The sequence below is a fragment of the Ochotona princeps genome, chromosome 9 (assembly GCF_030435755.1).
Source record: "Ochotona princeps isolate mOchPri1 chromosome 9, mOchPri1.hap1, whole genome shotgun sequence".
Classification (NCBI taxonomy): domain Eukaryota; kingdom Metazoa; phylum Chordata; class Mammalia; order Lagomorpha; family Ochotonidae; genus Ochotona; species Ochotona princeps.
In genome coordinates, this window is record NC_080840.1 from 53,995,924 (window position 1) to 54,015,903 (window position 19,980).

A 19,980-nucleotide genomic window follows, 5' to 3' on the forward strand; every position below is an offset into this window, starting at 1 on the left:
CCTCCCTTTCCAGCCCCCCAGCAGGGTTTTCCTTTCTGCGTGGTGTCTGGATTTGAAGAGTGATTATTACCAGTGGTAAACCTTCTATTTGGATGGTGCCTGCTAGCATCCTGTTGGAACAATCAAGTTATGTTAGCTGTGCCTAGGGCCAGTGAAGGAGGAAACTATGCTGGTGTGGATAGCAGGGGCTGTGAGGAATTGGGGGTCACAACAGGTGACCAAGAAATATTTGAATTATCTACTATTAATGAGCATTTTAATAATTTACAGCAATATAATAATCACTAGAAAAGTGGCCAGTACACACTGTACTTCAATATGATTTGGTTTTATTTATCTCACTTGTTTATCCAAGAAAATGTAAAGGCTACCCTTTAAGCATTTATTTACTGGCTTTTTCATCTCTCTTGTTTCATTTAAGACTGGGAATACTGTTTCAATTAAATATAGGATGAATTTTAATATGGAAAGATTAAAAGATTTACATGACTTGGGGATTCAAAAATGAATAATTTTCTAGTTTTTATAACAGTTTGATTTACAAAAGCAATAAATGTATTTAAATGTATGTGACTGTTAGAGCATTTAAAGGATTAGTATAATTATAGATAATTGATTCATTGTAAAACTGCAGCATTTGTTTATTTCAAGATATGATTTATAATTCCTTTTAAGATGTGCTTGAGGCATTTAAGGAAGATGAGAAATTTGCAAATATATTCTATTTAAAGCATGTTCCTTGGAAGATAGGATTTACATAAAATACCATGTTTTGAAGATAAAATATTTAAGCTTAAAAAATTATTAAGCTGTAGGTTTTATTGACTTTCTGTGAGTGTTTGATGTTGATTTTTTTAAGTATCTTTATTTTTATACACACTAGAAGAATAAATAAGACAGCAAACCTTCTGCAACAGGAAAATAAAATCTGCAGGTGCTGTAGGGGTCACACTGAGGTTTCTTTGCCTTCCCTTTCCAGCAAGACTCCATTCAATGGGTTTATAACAGCATTGAGAGTGCTCAAGAGGATCTGCAAAAGTCTAACTGCAAATCCCCTGCAGAGGAAGCTGGGGATGCCTTTGACTGCAAAGTAGAAGGTAGGCTGCTTTGGTTTTTCTATCTCCCGCTATGCGCATGCCTAATTCCAAATGCTGGAATTTACTTTCTTATGTAGTTTACAGATAAGATGTCAAATCAATTACTTTGCTAGTTATGAGTTAACATAACTGTATCCTGTTTTTGCATGGTTAATCTCATTCACAAGTAAGAAACTTTGGCCTATAGGAGTTACGGGACTTGTTCAAGTTAGTTAAATGGTAGGATATGGATTGAAGCCCAACTGTAACCTCTTTCCTTATATGGGGTTTGAGTATCAATCAGGCCTTGCCACCCCAGTATGACTCACAGACCAACAGGATCACATCTCCTGAGAATGAGGGAGAAATTCAGAATCTCAAACTCGCTGAGGTCTAACTAATCAGAATGAATGTTTACTGACGTGGAATGTGGCATTTCAATATCTGCATATAGTGTGTACAGATCAATGCAGGCTAATTACTTTTTCCTCTATGTGTCATTACATTATGACTGGAACATTCAGTTTGTTCTGAGAATGAATAACAGTTTATTGTGATCTGTAGTCATCCAGCATGGTGGGTAATGCCAAGAACTTACTGCTTCTATCTTATTATGAGTTGGTACTCAGTATCCAAACTCCCTCTGTCTTCCTCTAGTCCTAACAGCCTTAGTGATTACTTCCATGTTCCAGTGGAGGCTTGCTTCACTATCACATATGAGAGAAAATATACTGTATGTGTCTTTCTGAGCCTGGCTTATTCCATTTAACACCATGAGATCCAGTACCATCCCTTCTTCTGCAAATGACAGGATTTTATTATTTTCATAGCTGAATAATATTTCATTGTGTATGTGTGCTTCATTTTCTCTATCCACTCACTGGCTGACGGTCACCACTGCAGTAATCATGATGATGCATGTGTCTTTTTGATCTGGTGATTTCATGTCTTTTGGATATACACCCTGTACAGTTGTTTTCACAAGTTTTGGTTTGTATGCACATTGAAATTTCAGAATCACCTGTCATGGTGGGCCATAATACCTTTCTGAATATTTTCTTTGTTCAAGGAATTTGTTCAGACATGGACAATGAAGAAAGAGGTAAATATAAAAATGAGAGAGAAAGAAGAGAGATCTTTTGAAATAAGAGTCATATCATTTTGATTGTTTCAACGGTGCAAAAGCACCAGTCTAATTTATTCAGTGGCTTCTTTGCCAAGGACAACTATGTCTGCATTTGACAGCTACCTTGAGTTATTTTTTCAAAATTATCTTACATGAGTCTTTTCTTTCTAGCATTTCTGGCATCTTTCCATTCATTTTTGGTGGCTATCTCTGGAGATTGTGTTGTTAATTCCAAACCACCTGGGGAATTCCAAGCTACTTATACCTACCGTGCCTTTGAAATTTTTTGTGTAGGATTTTCCCTCCTTCCACATCAATAAATTTTCCAACTCTGAACATGAATTGGGTATTCTACAATTCAGTTTATTTGTAACATTAACTACTACAGAGTTGTAGCAGATGATACTCAATTCACAGGCTACTCCCATTTGAGACACCTGTCTCCATGTCTCAGATTTTCACTGGTATTTGTGGCCAACTGACTGTAGTTTCAAAATGATCTCATATCCTTCTTTATGGGTCTCACAGTTTTCTAGAATGGCTTGGGGAACTCAGGAAGACACTTTACTCACTACAGAGGGCAGAAAATAAACACTCAGCCAAAGAGGTACATGAAGTGACATCCCTCTAGAGTTTGATGCACATTAATGTCAGTTCCTCTAAAGGTGGGCAGCTCCATCCTTCTGAAATGTGAGTTTCCAAACTAGCAAGTTCTCCAAACTCTGTCTTTTAGAGGATTCAATTCTGTAAACAGGATCGAGTAAACTTTCAACTGTTGGTGATTGAATTTAGCCTCTAGTCCATGGTCCATGTCCCATTTCAGAGTTCTGGGAATGGGGCTGAACTTTCCAACCATTTATTACATGATGGATTGCTTTGACCACTGCCTCCATCCTAACACTATCTGGAGGCTTGCCAAGGGTGACTTATTAGCATAAACTTAGATGGATGTGAAAGGAGCACCTCATTAGGGTATTCCTGTGGTGTCTGTCAGTAAATTACAGGGATTTCTGAAGCTCCTTATAAGAGACTGGTGACAAGAAATAAAGATATATATTTTTTGTTATATAATTCCTGAGTAATTGATGATAAACGGGATGTTTAGGAAAAAACACCTGTTTTCTTTTTTCCTGGAAGTCCGCTTAATTGGATTCTATTTAAATCATGGACAATATCAGAAATATATTAAACTTATTAGACATGTGAGGGCACTATGATAAAGCAATATAATGTAAAAATAGGACAAAGTGCAGGATGTTATCCTGACACTTTTATTCTATATTCAGAGTAAGTCTGCCTTGATGCCATATTCTCAGATGGGTTGCTTGATAGGATGCTCTGGAAATTGGTTTGTAGGTATTCTGAGAATTAGTTTACCTTAAGGTAAATCAATACTCTGTGTTTGCCTATTTGATAATTTAATTTTATGTTTAGTTATTTAATGTTTACTGTTAGAGTGCCCAACAGTTTCTCATTTAGGATTTTAAATGTTGTTTCACCAGCAGACTGTAGGTTAAACATTTATAGAAGTTTTATTATAGCAAACAGTGGTGGCTTTTTCTCAGTGAACTCTTCCATGAAACTTCAGGTACTTTTTCTGCTAAAGATTCTTGTACCCTCCTCTCTGCTTTAATATGGCCTTATTTATATATTTTTCCTTTTTTAAGAAAATGCTTATCTAATATTTGAAGCAGTTTTAGAAACTTTAACATTAAGTCCTGCATGCTTTTAAGGGATAAATACAAATTTTCCTGTATAGTGTTTATATTGGCACAAATCGGTAAACATATGATTTGCTGAGCAATGAGGATGTTTAAAGATAAGACTATTTGTGTTAGAATGGTGAGATTTGGATCATTGAGGCATAAGCATTTTTAAATGTTCTTGTTTTTTAGAATGTTAAGATTAAATACTTCATTTTACACATCAGATTTAGCCATCCTTTAAAGAACCCTTCACAAATTATTCAGATTCTCAATTATTTGAGAAGACTAAGAAACACTTCATGAATTATCTGACTTAAGATTGTCTTTACTCCAGAGGTCATTGACAAGTTCAACACCATGGCCATCATTGATGGGAAGAAGGAACACGTTAGTCTGACAGTGGACAATGTTCACCTGGAATATGGGGTGGTGTATGAGTATGACAGCACAGCTGGGGTGAAGTGCAACGTGGTTGAGAAGATGATTGAGCCAAAAGGGTTCTTCAGCTTAACTGCTAAGGTATCTTTTTGGTATTGTCATTTTACATAATTCTATTTTTGATGATCTTTATATACTTGAGGATGCATGCCCACGTGGACGGCTGATCAGGGTGGGAAGGGTGGAGGAATGGAGGAAAGTGGGAACCCGGGGATGAGGGACAGGCACTTGATGTCATCCTAGGGTTCCTGGTATGGAATGTGTTCTGAGGGTATAGCTTAAGTGGTTTCAGTGATTCTGAGGTGCTGTTAATTTTGAAGCTCCAAGATTGAGGAAGTTCTTCCAAGGTTCTTCAAGTGACATAGTCCACATTACAGTTTCCACCCACCAAGATACTTGCTGTCAAAATTTGGCTGAGAGAGTTGTCCAGTTTATTCTGCCCTCCATCTTCTGCCATGGTACTAAACATCCTCTGCGGCCTCACTGATCTGTCAAGTCCCGCATGTGCATCTGTGCATTCCATCCAATGCAAAGACTTTGACTACCAGAAGCTCAGTTCTGATACATGCACTCTACAGTAAGACCATGTGGATGAAATTTTGAGTCCAACGATCTAGTTGGGTGGGTTCCCAAAGAAACCTTGATTGAGGTGATCCCATTTGACTCCTGTGTGTGCCAGCAAGAGTGGGATCCAGATCAGTCCATGCCTATCAGCCTATACACACACTTGTGGTTGCAGTTGCCCAGTCAGTTCTGTCTCCAGCCCCATCTCATAAGCAAACCAATGGACACTGTGGCCCGGCCTATCCCTGCCTGCCATAAACTGGGCCCTCATACACCAGTGGGAACTACAGCCTAGTTGGAGAAACCTCCAATAACCCTCACCAGATTCACCACCAGCTTTGGTTCCTGTGCATGCCAGTATGTACAGCAGAGTAGTCCAGGTGGTCCCATATCCCATTTGGTTCTTGTAGGTGTCCAACCCATACTCATGCTGGCAGGTGCCACCACATGTCCAACCAGGCCCACCACAAGCCCTAGTTCTCATGATCGCTTTTGGGAGCTTCAACCTGTCAGGGAGGAATGCCCACAGTTTCGCTACAAGGCATGTTCCCAGCTCCAGATCTTACACTCTCCAGGTGGTACTATGGTCTAGCCTGACAGGAGTTGTTCCCAGTCTTAATACCTGTCTGCTGATGCTGCAGAAAAGTTCAACCAGCCTGCACTTATTCTGGCTCATGCATGAACCAATGGGTACCATTGCTTAGCTTAGCCTGTCTTTCCCACTAACCCAGCTCACATGCAGGCCAATGGTCTCTGTAACCCTGCCCAGCCTGGTCTGCCCCAAGTCCCAGTTCTGATGCTCACCAGCAGTACCAGTGGCCCAGCAGGGGAGCTCTTGTAGGCCCCTTTATGATCCCTCAGTCTCACGTGCACTGGTGGGTGTTGAGGCCCAGTGGCATGGCCTGTCTCGTCTGAGGGTTCATTGACAGGTATTACAACCTAGCTCCACCTGGCCTGCCCCCCTGTTCCAGTTCATGCTGGTGGGTGCTGTAGTCTAGCATAACCTGGCCAGTTCCCAGTGTTGGTTCTAATGTAAATGACTGGTGTTGTGGCCCAACTAGGCTTGCCCTGTAGCCCATCCTGGTTGTCTCATCTGCCAGTGGGTGTTATGAACTGGGACAGCCAAGCCTGCCCCTAGATTTTACCCACGCTTATTCCAGTGAGTACTCTGTGTTGGTGGGTACTGTAACATAGCCTTGTCTGGGATAATCCCAGACTTGCTTTTTTTGCTCACCAGTAGGGACTGTATTCTGACAGGATTTCCCCAAGCTCCTCTATCAGGCTACCTCCCATCACAGACCTTATGCAACTGATGAGTTCTTGGTTCAGCTTGACTTGACCCACCTGTATCCCACCATTAACCTTGGGAACAGCAGCCTTGACTGGCCCACACCTATTTCTGCTCATACCATTTTGTGCTACAGCACATCTGCTCCTGGCTTACCCTTAGGCGTGGTTCTCATGTGGTTCAGTGGGTGCTGAGACCTAACCCAGCTTGTCCTCCACACACCCTGGCTCTTGTAAGCACCAGTGGGTTCTGGAGCCTAGTCCAGACTGTCACACCGTCACCCAGTCCACTCCCATGCCAAGGAATACAGCAGCCATGTGCAGCCAAATTTATCATCCGCATTCCAGCTCTTGCACTCACTCAAGAGTGGGAACTGTAGCCAGCAGGATCATCTCCCTAGCTCCCCAATCTATCCTGGTCCCCACTACAGATCTTGCTCATGCCAGTGATTGTTTTGACCCAGCCAAGCATAGCCCATCTTCCATATTGGCCTTTGCTATCAGATGCAGCAGCCTCACCTGACCTAGCCAGACCCTAGTTCCAACTCTGGCTGATGGGTGCTACAGCCTAACCCTGTCCAGTTTGCCCCTCATCCCTGACTTTTGTTTAAACCAGTAGGTGTGATAGCCTAGCCTGAAATGGCCTGCACCCCAACCTGGCTCCTGTATTTGCCAGTGTGCTACAGCTTGACCCATCCCTGGTAGGTCTACTAACTGGAACCAGCCCACAGACTGCTGACTAGTAGAGCATCCTTGACCAGCCTAACAAACACCAAGACCTGACTTACATAGTCTCCAGTAGGAGATACAGCCCACCAGGGAAGTTCCCCAATATCCTCCACCAGGCCCAGTCCCAGAACTCACATGTGTAAGTGTGTGCTATAACCTTACCCAACATATCCCACTCTCCTAGCCTTGGCCTTTGTGTGTGCTGGCACAACTTGTACCCAATTCTTGAGTGCACATGCAGGTGGTGTAGCTTAGACTAACCTGGCCTGTTCCAACCATAGATCCCATGATTTCAGTCAGTTTGGGGTCATGTCTAGCTTGGCCTGTCATTGGCCCCAACTCTTGAGCAAACTAGCGGGTATTGTAGTCCTGTAGGTATAAGCCCACCCATCCCCCACAGAATCTGCTCCGAGACCTAGCTGTCTGGTATGATGGTTAGTGTCAAGGCCCAGCCTAATGTGACCCATTCTCTATTCTGACACTTACCGGTTGGCACTGTAGTCAAGCCCTGCTAGTTTTTTCCCCCAACCTTAGCTTTTGTGTGCACTGGTGGACAGAGTTGATACCAACAAGCCCAGCTTATGTCATCCATGTGGGTGGGTGTATTCGTTTGTCAGAGAAAGGTCCACCAGTTTCCATCCTCTAAGCCACCTGGACTCAGCTCCCTTGTTTACTTGGAAGTGCAGTTGGCTAGTCAGCGGAAGCCCCACAGAAGTCATTCCTCACCCGTACCTTTCTTCCTCCATAATCTTCCCTCGCACACATCCCCCTACTTCCTTCCCTGAGCAATCAACAACACCTCATGCCTGTGAATGCACAGGTTCCCAAGCCTGGTCTTCTGGCAGTGTGGCATCTCATCCTGGGGCCCTTCTGCCTGTCTGGGTCCCATACACATTTGTGCAAGGGTCCCCAGACCCCGGCTGCCAGTGTGCCAGTATGCCAGTATGTGCTCCCAACATATCTTCAAAAAAAGAAGAAAAAAACCAAATAGAATAGACAGCTATACTGGCATATTGGTATAGTTAACGCAACACAAATTTGGCATTAGGCCAAGCATGCCTACCAACTCTTAGCTGTTTTTTCCCAGCAGTGTTAGCATTTGCCTAGGCACAATGCAACCTAGGCATTTGCCTACAGCTGGAAACTGCCAAGCTTTCAGTGTACCTTGGAGAAACACAAGTTTATTTGTTCTGCATGAAGTAATTGGAACTTCCCCCACAAACACACACTCACGCTTTAAAAAATGTAGGTAAGTAGACATGTTGTGCTATTAGCTTGTCCAGTCTCTTTAATATTTCCCCATTTTCCAGGGTGTCTGTAATTTTCCCTTTATAGATCCTTTTGAAGCACAGTGTTAGCCTAGATGGAGCTTGCCTAGGCAGGTTAGTCAATCGATAATGGCAAAACTGCACTACATATATTAGGTTAGCAATATCTATTTATTCAATATCATGTTGCAGGTGAGTTTCTTTGGAAAGGAGCGGTTTTTTAAAGCTGCATTTAAAGAAAGTTATCAATTTACTTAAGAGGCAGAGAAACAGAAAATAGAGCTCCCATCCACTGATCTGTTTCCTAAATACCTGCAATAATCAAGATGGGCTCACTCTAAAGCTGGAAGCCAGAAACTCAGTTCCAGTCACCCGTGCAGGTGGCAAGGGGTATTTAAAAAATACACAGAAATATAGATAACAGTTCCTGTGGAACCATGGTCTTTTACTTTATAGCTGAACTCAATATTTAGTAGTGTATCACATTTTCGAGTATGAGGTAAAGTTAAAATGTGTTATGCCAAAAGCTGTTAAATAATTTAAATACAATAATAAATTTTAAATAAAATAGAAAAACTTGCTTTTTTAACGTCAGATTTTCTAACATCATGCTTTAATGTAAATTCTTTTCCAAGCCCAGTAGTTTTGTTGAAAATATATTTATATCAATTTTAAAATTGCTCACTTTTGTGGAATTCGGAATCAGAGCTGATAGTTTCACTTGATTTTTACTAAGTGATATTCCCTTATGTTACAGTGGCCTCACTGGCCTATCTCTTCCCTGCAGGATGCAGAGTCTGTTATCAATGTGAAGTATTTCACCCAAGAAATAATAAAATGAAATAAATGTATGGAATCCACTAAAGAGTATTTGAAGTAATAAAATAAATGGATTTCAATGTTTGCTTTTCAGGGATATATTTCTCATTTGGGAAGGATGTCACATAAGTTCTCTTGACTAATGCAAGGTGGAGCAGCAGGGAAGAAGGTTATATCCAACTGGATAAAACCTGTGGTGCCAACAAGGTGACTGTGCGTGCTTTGCATGCCTCCTGTACCTGCACAATCAAGCACCTGCTGCACCTTTACAGGACTGGGTGTTCGTGTCCCTTCTGCCTTTATATCATTTTGGCAGAATTCCTCAGACTTTGCAAGAAAAGTGAGATCTAGCTTCCCTGCTTTAACTTTTCATTCTTTCAAATTAATGCAGTGGAGGATAGATTTAACATTTATAATGTGACTTTTCCTAAGTTGAGAGGGAAAAAATAATATAAAGATCCAAATGATCTACTTTAAAAAGATTGTTTATGTTCTAAAAGCAGATTTTAAAAATATCTCAGCTTTATGATGACAGTGTATAGCTAATCTCTTAACACAGAATGTATGTCTTCAAATTGCAGTCCCCTCCCACAAACATTCTAAGAGTTTTGAGGCCTCATTTTCTTGTTTCAGGTTTGCAAAATCACATAAAATCTTTTTTTTTCTTTTCTTTTTTAAAATCATCTGTCTGGGCCAGCACCATGACTCATTGGGCTAATCCTCCACCTTCAGGCACCAGCATCTTATGGGTGCCAGTTTGTATTTCAGTTGTTTCACTTCTGGTCCATCTCTCTGCTTATGGCCTGGGAAAGCAGCAGAAGATCTCCCAAGTCTCTGGGTCACTGCATGCATGTGGGATACCTGGAAAAGGCTCCTGGCTTTCGATCGGCTCTGGTATGGTTGCTGTGGCCTTTGGGGAGTGAAGCAATGGATGAAAGATCTTTCTGTCTTTTCTTCTTTCTGTAAATATGCATTTCTAAAAAGTGAAGATTTATTTCTCTATTTGAAAGGCAGTAATAGAAAGAGAGAGAGATCCCTTTTGTCCACTGGCTTACTTCTCAAAAGGTACAATCACTAGAGCTGCTTCAAGATGAAGCAAAGAATGTGGAACTCCATCTGGGTCTCCCATGTGGGTGTAAGTGGTCCAGGTACCTGGGCCATCTTCCCCTGCTTCCCAGGTGCGTCGACAGGAGCTGCATCGGAAGCATCAAAGCCAGGACTCAAATCCGTACTTGAGTAAGTGTGGGATGCTGGTATTGTAAGTGTCAGCTTACTCTACTGCAGCACAATGCCAGCCCCTGAAGAATTTTTCTACATGTGAAAACTGTGTAAGTTGGTACTGCAAATATGCATTTCCATTTTGTGCATAAGAAACTCAATGAAATTAAGCGATTTGGCCAAGAGCATACAACTAATGATAAAGCCTCCTTTGAGTTCCAGACTACTGATTCAACAAACACACTCCATTTTCAGCCTCACAGGGAATTGAAAGTAGTGAGGAACCTCAAATAAACATAACTTCTGTAGACTTTTTGTCTTTCAGAATATTACAAAAATAAAATTTAATGTTATAATTAATTTTTGTGATGTTTGAACAGTCCCTTATACCACCCATAAATATACCACATAATTAATTTTCAATTCATCGGGAATGTTCAGTGATCTCTTTTACACAATTTCTGCTCTCAGAATATACACTTAGCAGTTGATTCAATGGGTCAAATACGTTTGGTTAATTGGAAAAAGCATGTGTTTGCTTTGATCTGATACTTTGTCACTTAGAGCTCAGGTACTACTTGTCATTTATACCTTACCAGTGTAAGTTCATCTATTGATTGGTTAAATGCACACAGACATTGGTTAAATGAACTCTCTGGGTTGTGCTGTCTGGAACAAGCAAGAGTTCTGTTTTCCTTAAAAAAAAAATCTACTAAACTAAGAGAAAATATTCTGAGTGATACCAACTGAAATATAAGAGATGTGTGCCCCGTCAGAATCTACTGATTCATGCAGCAGGGCGTCTTTGAAGCCCACTCAGCTCGCCAAGCAAGCTTTGAGAGCCCACAGACAGCACAGCCTCAGACTGCAGACAGCCAGGTCCAATCATTTCTCCCGCAGTATCTCCCTGGGCTCAGAAATTGCCGGGACCTACTGCAAGATGAACAGTCAGGAAATTCCCCAGTGTGGTTCACTTATGTCCGTTTTATCTAGCTAATCTTCATTATTTGACGACGCTCTGCTTGTGGGTGTGTGTTTATCACTATAGATTCTTGAAGCCCTGGCCAAGAGTGATGATCATTTTGTACAAAACTGCACCAGCCTTAGTTCTCTAAATGAAGTGATTCCTGCTGACCTTCAGAGCAAATTCAATGCCATTTGCAGTGAAAGAATTGAGCACATATGTCAGAGAATATCCAGCTATAAAAAGGTAAAGATTCTATAAATTTAAACGTAAGCATCAATAAAATGTCAAATATAAATCAATTCCTGCTGTTTTTATTTATTGGTATTTTTACCTGTTTTAAAAATGATAACGTGTATTATCTCTCTCTTAGTCTGTGTTTTTGGTGCATATGGAAAATATACAAGATCATGTATAGATAATGGTTGATTTAGCTCAAAGTTCTGGGGACTGGTAAGCCCAATATTGATGTTTAAGTGTCTGTGAGGGCTTTCATAGAAGATAGAAAGATAGATAGATAGATAGATAGATAAATTTGAAAGACAAAGAAAATGAGAAGGCCAGAGAGAGGAAATTAAAAAGTTCTGTACTGACTGATTTCACTCCCTAAATTCCTACACATCCAAGACAGGGACAGATTGAAACATGCATCTAGTAACTCCATCCTGACTTCCAGAGCGGTTATAGAAAATCAAGAACTTGAGCCACCATTCACTCATTATCCACATACCATCCAGGCGCATAATCAAGGAGCTGTATCAGAAACAGAGTAAAGCCGAAGGTTATATGCAGGCCATCTAATTTTCAAGCCAATTTTTAAAATACACTGAAGCCCTTCTTTTCTTTTCCTCCCAATTAAAGGGGGTAAAAACCTTTGGTCAGTAAGTACTTGGACCATGATTGATTTTAAATGGATCAATTACTTCACTCCTTTGATATAAGCATTGTTTAAGAGGTTAGTAAAATATTGGAGAATGAGGCAATATCTCTCTTGTCATGGTACTCAGATTCAATTGAGCAAAATAGAAAAGCAGTTAGTAAATACCTATAACTGAGAAAAATCAAACATTGGTAAGGATTATGGAGAATTCTTCCTAGGGAGGTATGGTAGGAAGTGCTAGCTTGTATTCTTTAGACTGGGTGGCAGCAGAAAGGTTCTTTGAGAAAGTATATTGGGCGGAGCACCGTAGCCTAGCGACTAAAGTCTTCAACTTACATGTCCCGGGATCCGCTATGGGTGAGGGTTCTAATCCCAGCAGCTCCACTTTATATCCAGCTCCCTGCTTGTCGCCTGGGAAAGCCGTCGAAGATGGCCCAAAGCCTTGGGACCCTGCACCCACATGGAAGAGCTGAAAGAGGCTCCTGGCTCCTGGCTTCGGTTTGGTACAGCTGCGGCCAGTTGGCCACTTGGGGAGTGAATCAGCGGACAGAAGTTCTTCCTATCTATATATCTGACTTTCCAATAAAAAATAAAATAAATCTTTAAAAACAAAAAAGAAAGGGTAGAGCTACATGACAAATACAACTTCCACTTAAATTGGAAGATAATCATCTAGGTAAGAAGGAATAGTTAGAACGAGCAGTCAGCTCTGGTGTCCAGGAGGAGAGGGGCCAATCACTCTCCTCCTGTAAGTGTAAGTTGTAAGGATAAGTGTAAGTTGAACTTCCCCAGTAATATTTAGGAATGTAATGCTTGCATTTGTTTATAGCAAAATCATTTTGGAAGAAGTACAGGGGAAGTATTAGTTGGGAAAGAATCAGATTAAGGAGAGTAAATGGTCATTTTTTCAAACATTTAGGGTACAAATCAATGATGATTTATAGTGCAGAAATAAGCAATGTGGAAATACAGAGAGAATGGGGAGAAAAAGATCAGTTCAGGCTGAATGAAGGGACAAAACACAAACAATTTTATCATGGCTCGACTATGGTTTCCGAAGAAGTTGCTGCTCACTGGTTTCTAACAAAACTAAATTTGGCAATAAACAAAACAAAACAAAAAAATCTGTTGTGGGGATTTGAAGCCACCTGTAGTAGAGAATTTTTCACTGAATGCTGGAAAAATCTCAGAAACTTAGTTATGATGTATTCCATGTTCTCATAAGTAACTGAGGTCCTGGAAACTTGTGAAGCAGAGAAGAAAGGGAAAATGGACAGCGATAATAGGTGATAAAAGAATACCTAAATTCAAAAAAGTAATAAAACCTCCTTTAAATGCACTATTGTCAGAGCACCAAAATATGTGTGTATTACAATTCTCATTTCACATTCTTCTTAGGGAGGTTAAAAATTTGCATTTAGCTGGTAAGCAGTAGACTTTGTATTGACTTCTATGGAATGCTATGTGCTGTGCTTTTAATTTAAACCGTAAAAGGATCCTAAGAACTAAGCGCTTTATAGACACTGTTGTGTTCATTCCACTTGATCTTGAACCTATGGAAATAATTAGCTATCTTTATGAATAGATACAGATGAAAAGTTAGCAAGAAAACATTTCAGGGCTCTTGTCAACTTGGATAAGCTATATAACCTCATGCTGCAGATCCAGTATGTCATATAAGGTTAGCTCTATGTGTATATGAAATGCATGTCAACAGAAACCATAGTATTTATGAGATGAACTTTTAGTTTCTATGTATTTACTTTTAAGTTGCTGTTAGCAACATGGACAATAGTGTTCCATTTCTTCTAAATGAAGACTTTAAAACTGTTCACGACTTTAAATGTATCCATAGAAACTGAGATCTCTAAAAGACTGGATTTAGTTTCTTCTTACTTTATAAGTTTTAGCTTTTAATGATAGAAACCAGCTCATATCTTTAACTTCTAGAGCCAGACTGCTGCAGCCATAATAGGCTTCCTGGCAGGTTGTATTTACAGAACACAGATGTGTTCAGCACATGTGTGAGACAAGGCAGGGCCCAGAATCCAAAGCAGCATTTATTCTGCATGGAGTAAACTGAATGAATCAGATGCAAAACTAAGCCCTGCTTAGAAGAATGTTCTTCCCCCTAAATCACCTTGGCGAGTCTTAATTCTAGAATTATTCTTCGGTTTTAAAATTATTTTATAATTAGACATTTTAAGCATTGGGTATGTTGTATGTTATTCAAGGGGCAATTTCTATTTACATATAAATATTACATGTAGAAATTAGAAGACTGTCTTTAATACTATCTTTTAAAATATCATATTTATTATTTTCCATGATGTACTGTGTAGGTATAGGAATTCCCCTTTCTTTTGCCCCTTCCGCCTATTATCTCCCCACATATTGTTAAGAGTATAGTTGTTAAGTAACAGTTACAAGTGTAATATTCTGCTGTTTAAGTGTATCATGGCATTGTAGGTATAAGCAATGTTAGAAAATCTAGTATCATATTGCCAAGGTGTATTTAGCAGTTTCATTGGGAGTCCTCCTTCTATTCAGGAGTAGCGATACATACTGCAATGTATCTTCACTTTCTGGTATGCTAGTTTCCATTATACAGGTCATCTGTGAGAGTATAGCTTTTACTTATGAATACTGATCATTCTAAAATGGATAACTAGGTGGGGGCAATTGTGCATACAGTTCTTGCCCAGATTCCTCTGGTAAGTGTCTGGTAAGGTCCTTTGTGCTGAGTAACAGCATCACAAGGGAGACTGAAAGAGCTTGTGACAGGTGCACTCTTCAATAACACATTAATCCGTGGATAGATAGTCACTTGTGAGGGCCTCGCCAAAGTGTCCTATTCAAAATACCATTATCGTAAGAATCTGAGGGTTATGGATTATGTTTCCAACATATGAAATTTGAGGGACACATATTCAGACCTTAACTGACACCCCAGGATGGACAATAGTGCTGCTTTGCTAAGACCATTCCTTCCCAAGAGAGGCTGATAGTGGAGGAGTTTCCAGGCACATGAGACATGTGGAACACATCCCTTCCAAGTGTGTGCAGACGAGAGTGTACCTTGTCTTGAGTTAGAGAGCTAAACTGGTTCCACAGCCAAGAGACTACCGCTTCTCTCCCTGATCGTCAACTTACATTTCATTACACTACTCTGTTCACTTCCTTCTCTAGGTTTCAAATTTTCTGGCTTATGTATGTATTTTATAATTGTTAAATATACACGCTTAGATAATTATGCATATATTTATGCTATACATGCAACTGCAATGGAACTGTTGTCTGTACCAATAATACTACCTTGTTTTTGCCTGTATTTTTACTGAGGGCTACATCTTGAGCATTAAGCACAAGGCCAGGAATAAAGTTCTTTGTTTCTATTTGAATGTATGGATAATTGGGTAAAGCGGAAGAGAAGTGAAGCATAAATTCTTATTATAGTAGATGCTGTGACATAAAACCATTGATTTCTATGCTTTTGTGTGTGCCATGGGAACCTTATCTGATGCTTACCCTGCAACAACAGTGGAGAAAAATTGGCTAAAATTTTGTCTCTAACCTTAAATTCTAAGTCTATCTTATATAAATCTCCAGGTCTCAGTTTCTTCATTAATAATATCAAGAGAACAGGAATACTCTAAATTCTTTCCTTTGTTTGAATGCTTTGGATATTTGTACTATTCATTGTTTTCAACTTTATTGGTAATTTTGTTAACAATTTCTTGCATTTTCATCTAGATTTATTTAAATTCTTATTTTGACAAATTTGTGAGCTATATTGCTTCTGATAAGTGATTTGAAAGCAGGTTAATACACGTATGTATGAGCTTTCTAATAACGGGATTTTTAAAATTAAATTTTCAAGGTGACAGGAAAGTTGGGCAGTGATTAATAGAAAAGTACTGTTCTTTTAGTGATCAAATTGCAGCTCTATTTGTAAGATAATTAGTATCACGTTATGGTTTTCAAGCAGGAAGAGCATTTAAGTATTTTTAAAGCATGTCTTTTTTGTTAGGAAGGATAACAATAACTGCTTTGTCCAGTTTCTTATCAGTTACTGTGACAATTATAACTAGAACACAGGTAGCACCAGTGTTTTTTAGTCCTTGGCTTGTAATACTGCAGTTCAGTTCAGTTCTATGAGTTGCCTAATTGTGGTACCAAAGACAGATGGAGTTACTAACTCCAAAGAGTTTACTGCTTGCCATGGTAGGCAGAAATAAGATGGTTATGTATAACAATACGTATGACCTAACTTATAGCCGGGGAACTTGAAGAGGCACAGGGAAAAGTTCAGCAATGAGGACAGAACATTCTAGGTACCCTGAAGAGCATATACAGAGACCCAAGGTGACTAGATGGAGTGTGAGGACTAGAAGACAGTCAGAAGCATTTAGAAGTAGAGCTTAAGACAGCTACCTTAGCAAAGGATCTGGCTTTGAATGGCGTTATGGACCCTGGCAAGCAGCAGATGCATTTGGATGGAAACCCATTGCAAGCTTTGAATCCCTGAAGTGACCTTCTTAGAAGTTGTATAAATCATATGAATATCACTTTTTTTAAATGTTTATTTTGGGTTTTTTTCCATTGGGAAGTCAGTTATACAGAGAGGAGAGATAGAGAGGAAGATCTTCTGTCTGCTGATTCACTCCTCAAGCGGCCAGTTGGCTGGAGCTGTGCTGATCAGAAGCCAAGAGCCTGGAGACTGTTCCAGGTCTCCCACACAGGTGCAGGGTCCCACGGCTTTGAGCCATCCTCAACTGCGTTCCCAGGGCAAAATAAGGAAGCTGGATGGGAAGCAGAACCACTGGCATTAAAACCGGCATCCGTATGGGATCCTGGCATGTGCAATGCAAGGACTTTAGCTGCTAGGCTACTGCACTGGGCCCTTGAGTATCACTTAATGTTAGTGGCATAAAGGTAAAGTGCGCCCAATCTCCAGCTGGTCTTGACCCCAGGATCTGCAGGAATTAGCAGGAAGCCTAGCAATACACTTGCCTGTCAGGCGGGGTCAGCATCTTCACCTCTGGGAGTCTGACGTGTTCACAGACTCTTGTTTTGGTTTCGTTTTCTTGTGATGTGGAGAACATCCTGGCTTCTTGCATCCTTGACCCGGCAGGCACCCGATTCTGCCATCTTGCCTCGCTTTGAAGATGTGGTTCTTGTTGCTGTATCCTGAGGTGCCAGTCTATGCATTAGACTCTCAGCTGCTGGGAGCCTGCGAGTTTGAGTGTTAGTAGATTGTGTTGGTCACTACTATTCATTTCTTTTAGCTCCTAACCTGGAACAGAATTTCAGAGGAATCAAATACCTGCTGCCTATATTGCTCGTTTGATTTTCAATTATTAAGCATGTCTTGACTTTTGAAGTAATAATTTTGTGTAACTCAGTTTTATTTCACTTATTGTAGTTGACATGGTTTACTTTTCTTTAATTTTGTTATGGATCAAACAAATGAAATGTCTGAATTGTTATTGTTTATGCAGCTGGAATTTCTTTTTTTTTTATTTGCAGTTTTCTCGTGTACTAAAGAATAGAGCATGGCCCACCTTCAAACAGGCCAAATCCAAGATCTCCCCATTACATAGCAGTGATTTCTGCCCTACCAACTGCCATGTCAATGTGATGGAAGTCTCTTATCCCAAAACATCAACCTCCCTAGGGAGTGCATTTGGTGTCCAGTTGGATAGTAGGAAGCATAATTCTCATGATAAAGAAAATAAATCAACTGAACAAGGTACGTAAGCTTTGGAGACTTCATCAGATTATGGGAGGTAATTCAGATACTCCTGAGATTTTTGGAATCTTGACATTTAATAATTTCTGCTGTGAAGCTAACTTGAAGAGTTTTGTCAAGTTTATTTTTTTGAATAACAACACTTAAGTGTATATAGGGTGAAAATAGTTGGCACTTTTACCCTCTTCCTTATGAAAAATGCTCATTTCTCTTCCCATGCTTCCATGTATGATAAGGCTCAGCTCATCTTGCTCTAAAATGGTCCTGTTACTGTGAGAAAACTACAGGTGGAACAGCTGTGGGATGCACGCTGCCTTTCTGCCCCATTGCAGAGGCACCAGGGATCAGACTGCATTTGTAGTGTTTCATTTCAACCCTGCACAAACTTGGATTCCTGAATTCAGTTCACCATTGGATGAGCATTTTATGTGAGCCTGGGTCTCTCAGGTGAACTGGACTTGATAACTGTTCTAAGTTAAAAGTTGCTACCATTTCTATGGGTTGATTTCTCATTCCTCAGGGAAGCTGAGCCCCATGGTGTATATTCAGCACACCATCACCACTATGGCAGCCCCTTCAGGTCTCTCTCTGGGACAGAAAGATGGCCATGGTCTCCGCTATTTATTAAAAGAAGAAGACTTAGAAACCCAAGATATCTACCAGAAACTGTTGGGTAAACTGCAGACAGCACTGAAAGAAGTGGAGATGTGTGTTTGTCAAATAGATGAGTAAGTATATTACACCATGCTTTTGAACTTACCTAGTAACTATAGAAAGTGTGACTTGTGAAAAACTCTATAATTCTCTGTCTTTGCTTTTTGTGGTATTAAGACATATGTGCTGCTAATATAGATCTTGAAAGTGCTTAAGATTATTAATATATATGGGGAGATTTTATACTGGGGGAGAGTGACACAGTCTCTTACAGAAGAACACTAGATGAATCTCAGTGTGAAACTAATAGGCTGCCATGTATTTTTAAAGAGCACTAACTGTGCTTTGGGATTCCCTTGTATCATTTATAGTTCAGGGCACAAAAGCACTCAGGAGTTATTCCTGAAACAGACAAATGATAATAAATGCTTGCTATATTTCTTTAATGAGTAAATACAAAAGTATGCATCTCTAGATCAATACTTTATCTTACTCTGGTTGAGTTAATACCCCAGTAGACAATAATGCAAATAACTGCATCAGAAATTAGAAACTTTCAAGCAAGCGAAGGCAGAGGTAGTTAATGAGCACTTTTCCAAAGAGATCTACTCTCATTCTTATTTAAGAATTTGGCATTTGGAGGGTTGCCCAAGCTCTGCAGGACGATTCCTCGCCTTCTGGCTTGTGCTTGGGCATCTCGTCTTGACAAAGCAGTTCTGCAGAGTCAAAACAGTCTGGATTTGGGATAGCTCAGTGTTTTCTTCCATAAAAAATGGGTGAAGAATGACTAATTGAAGTTTGTGATAAAAATATATAAATAGAGAAAAGTACCAGTGTCGCATCCCTGTCACTGTGTTCGCTCATCCATTTGAGGGCTGAGAATTACTTCATATTCCCACAGTTGGTAAATTCTGAAAACAGTGTAAACAATGTTATCCTGCTTCCACTTTATAAGGGTTGTTGGTTTAATTTGTGATCAAATATGTGTTGTTTATACCACACATGCTCTGTATTTCCATAGATATTTCAGTTTTGAGCACAAAATATTTAGGACATAACTCAAGACTTTGTTGAATTACACATTTTTATATTTTATATTTAAATTATTTAAATAAGATAAATCAATTTCACATATTTCACAATACAGATTTAGGAGTTAGTGATGTTTCCCGCCCTACCCCCTTTCTCTGTGTTTGATGGATAATTTAATTCTAAATATAAACATGTTCCACATAATTCAATACAGTCATGTTAGAGCAGTGACATTGTACAAATGCCTGGCTTCTCCATTGTCATCAGTGCAGTCAAGCCTAGCCAATTATGTAAAAATATATTTGCGAAAAGCATTTCTCACCCTGTAGTAATTATTTTATGGGGCTAGACAAAGATGTCTTTGCAGCACAGAAAAGCTGATCTCTGGTGCATTGACAAGTATTAAGAACAATTGCCTTGTAACTTCTCATTGCTAGCCTTTCTGGAAGTTATTCATTCTGATAAAG

The 19,980-nt window shown here is 39.8% G+C and overlaps 1 protein-coding gene across 1 annotated transcript in view; it reads left to right on the forward strand.

Annotated features, from left to right (window-relative positions):
* Window positions 1-19,980, forward strand: part of PREX2 (phosphatidylinositol-3,4,5-trisphosphate dependent Rac exchange factor 2) — a 261,658-nt gene that overhangs the window by 135,735 nt on the left and 105,943 nt on the right. Inside the window, exons 21-25 of the mRNA XM_058668713.1 lie at window positions 980-1,097; window positions 4,243-4,427; window positions 11,280-11,441; window positions 17,605-17,827; window positions 18,348-18,555. Coding sequence (XP_058524696.1) covers window positions 980-1,097; window positions 4,243-4,427; window positions 11,280-11,441; window positions 17,605-17,827; window positions 18,348-18,555 — 896 coding nt within the window. The remainder of the gene's footprint in view (window positions 1-979; window positions 1,098-4,242; window positions 4,428-11,279; window positions 11,442-17,604; window positions 17,828-18,347; window positions 18,556-19,980) is intronic.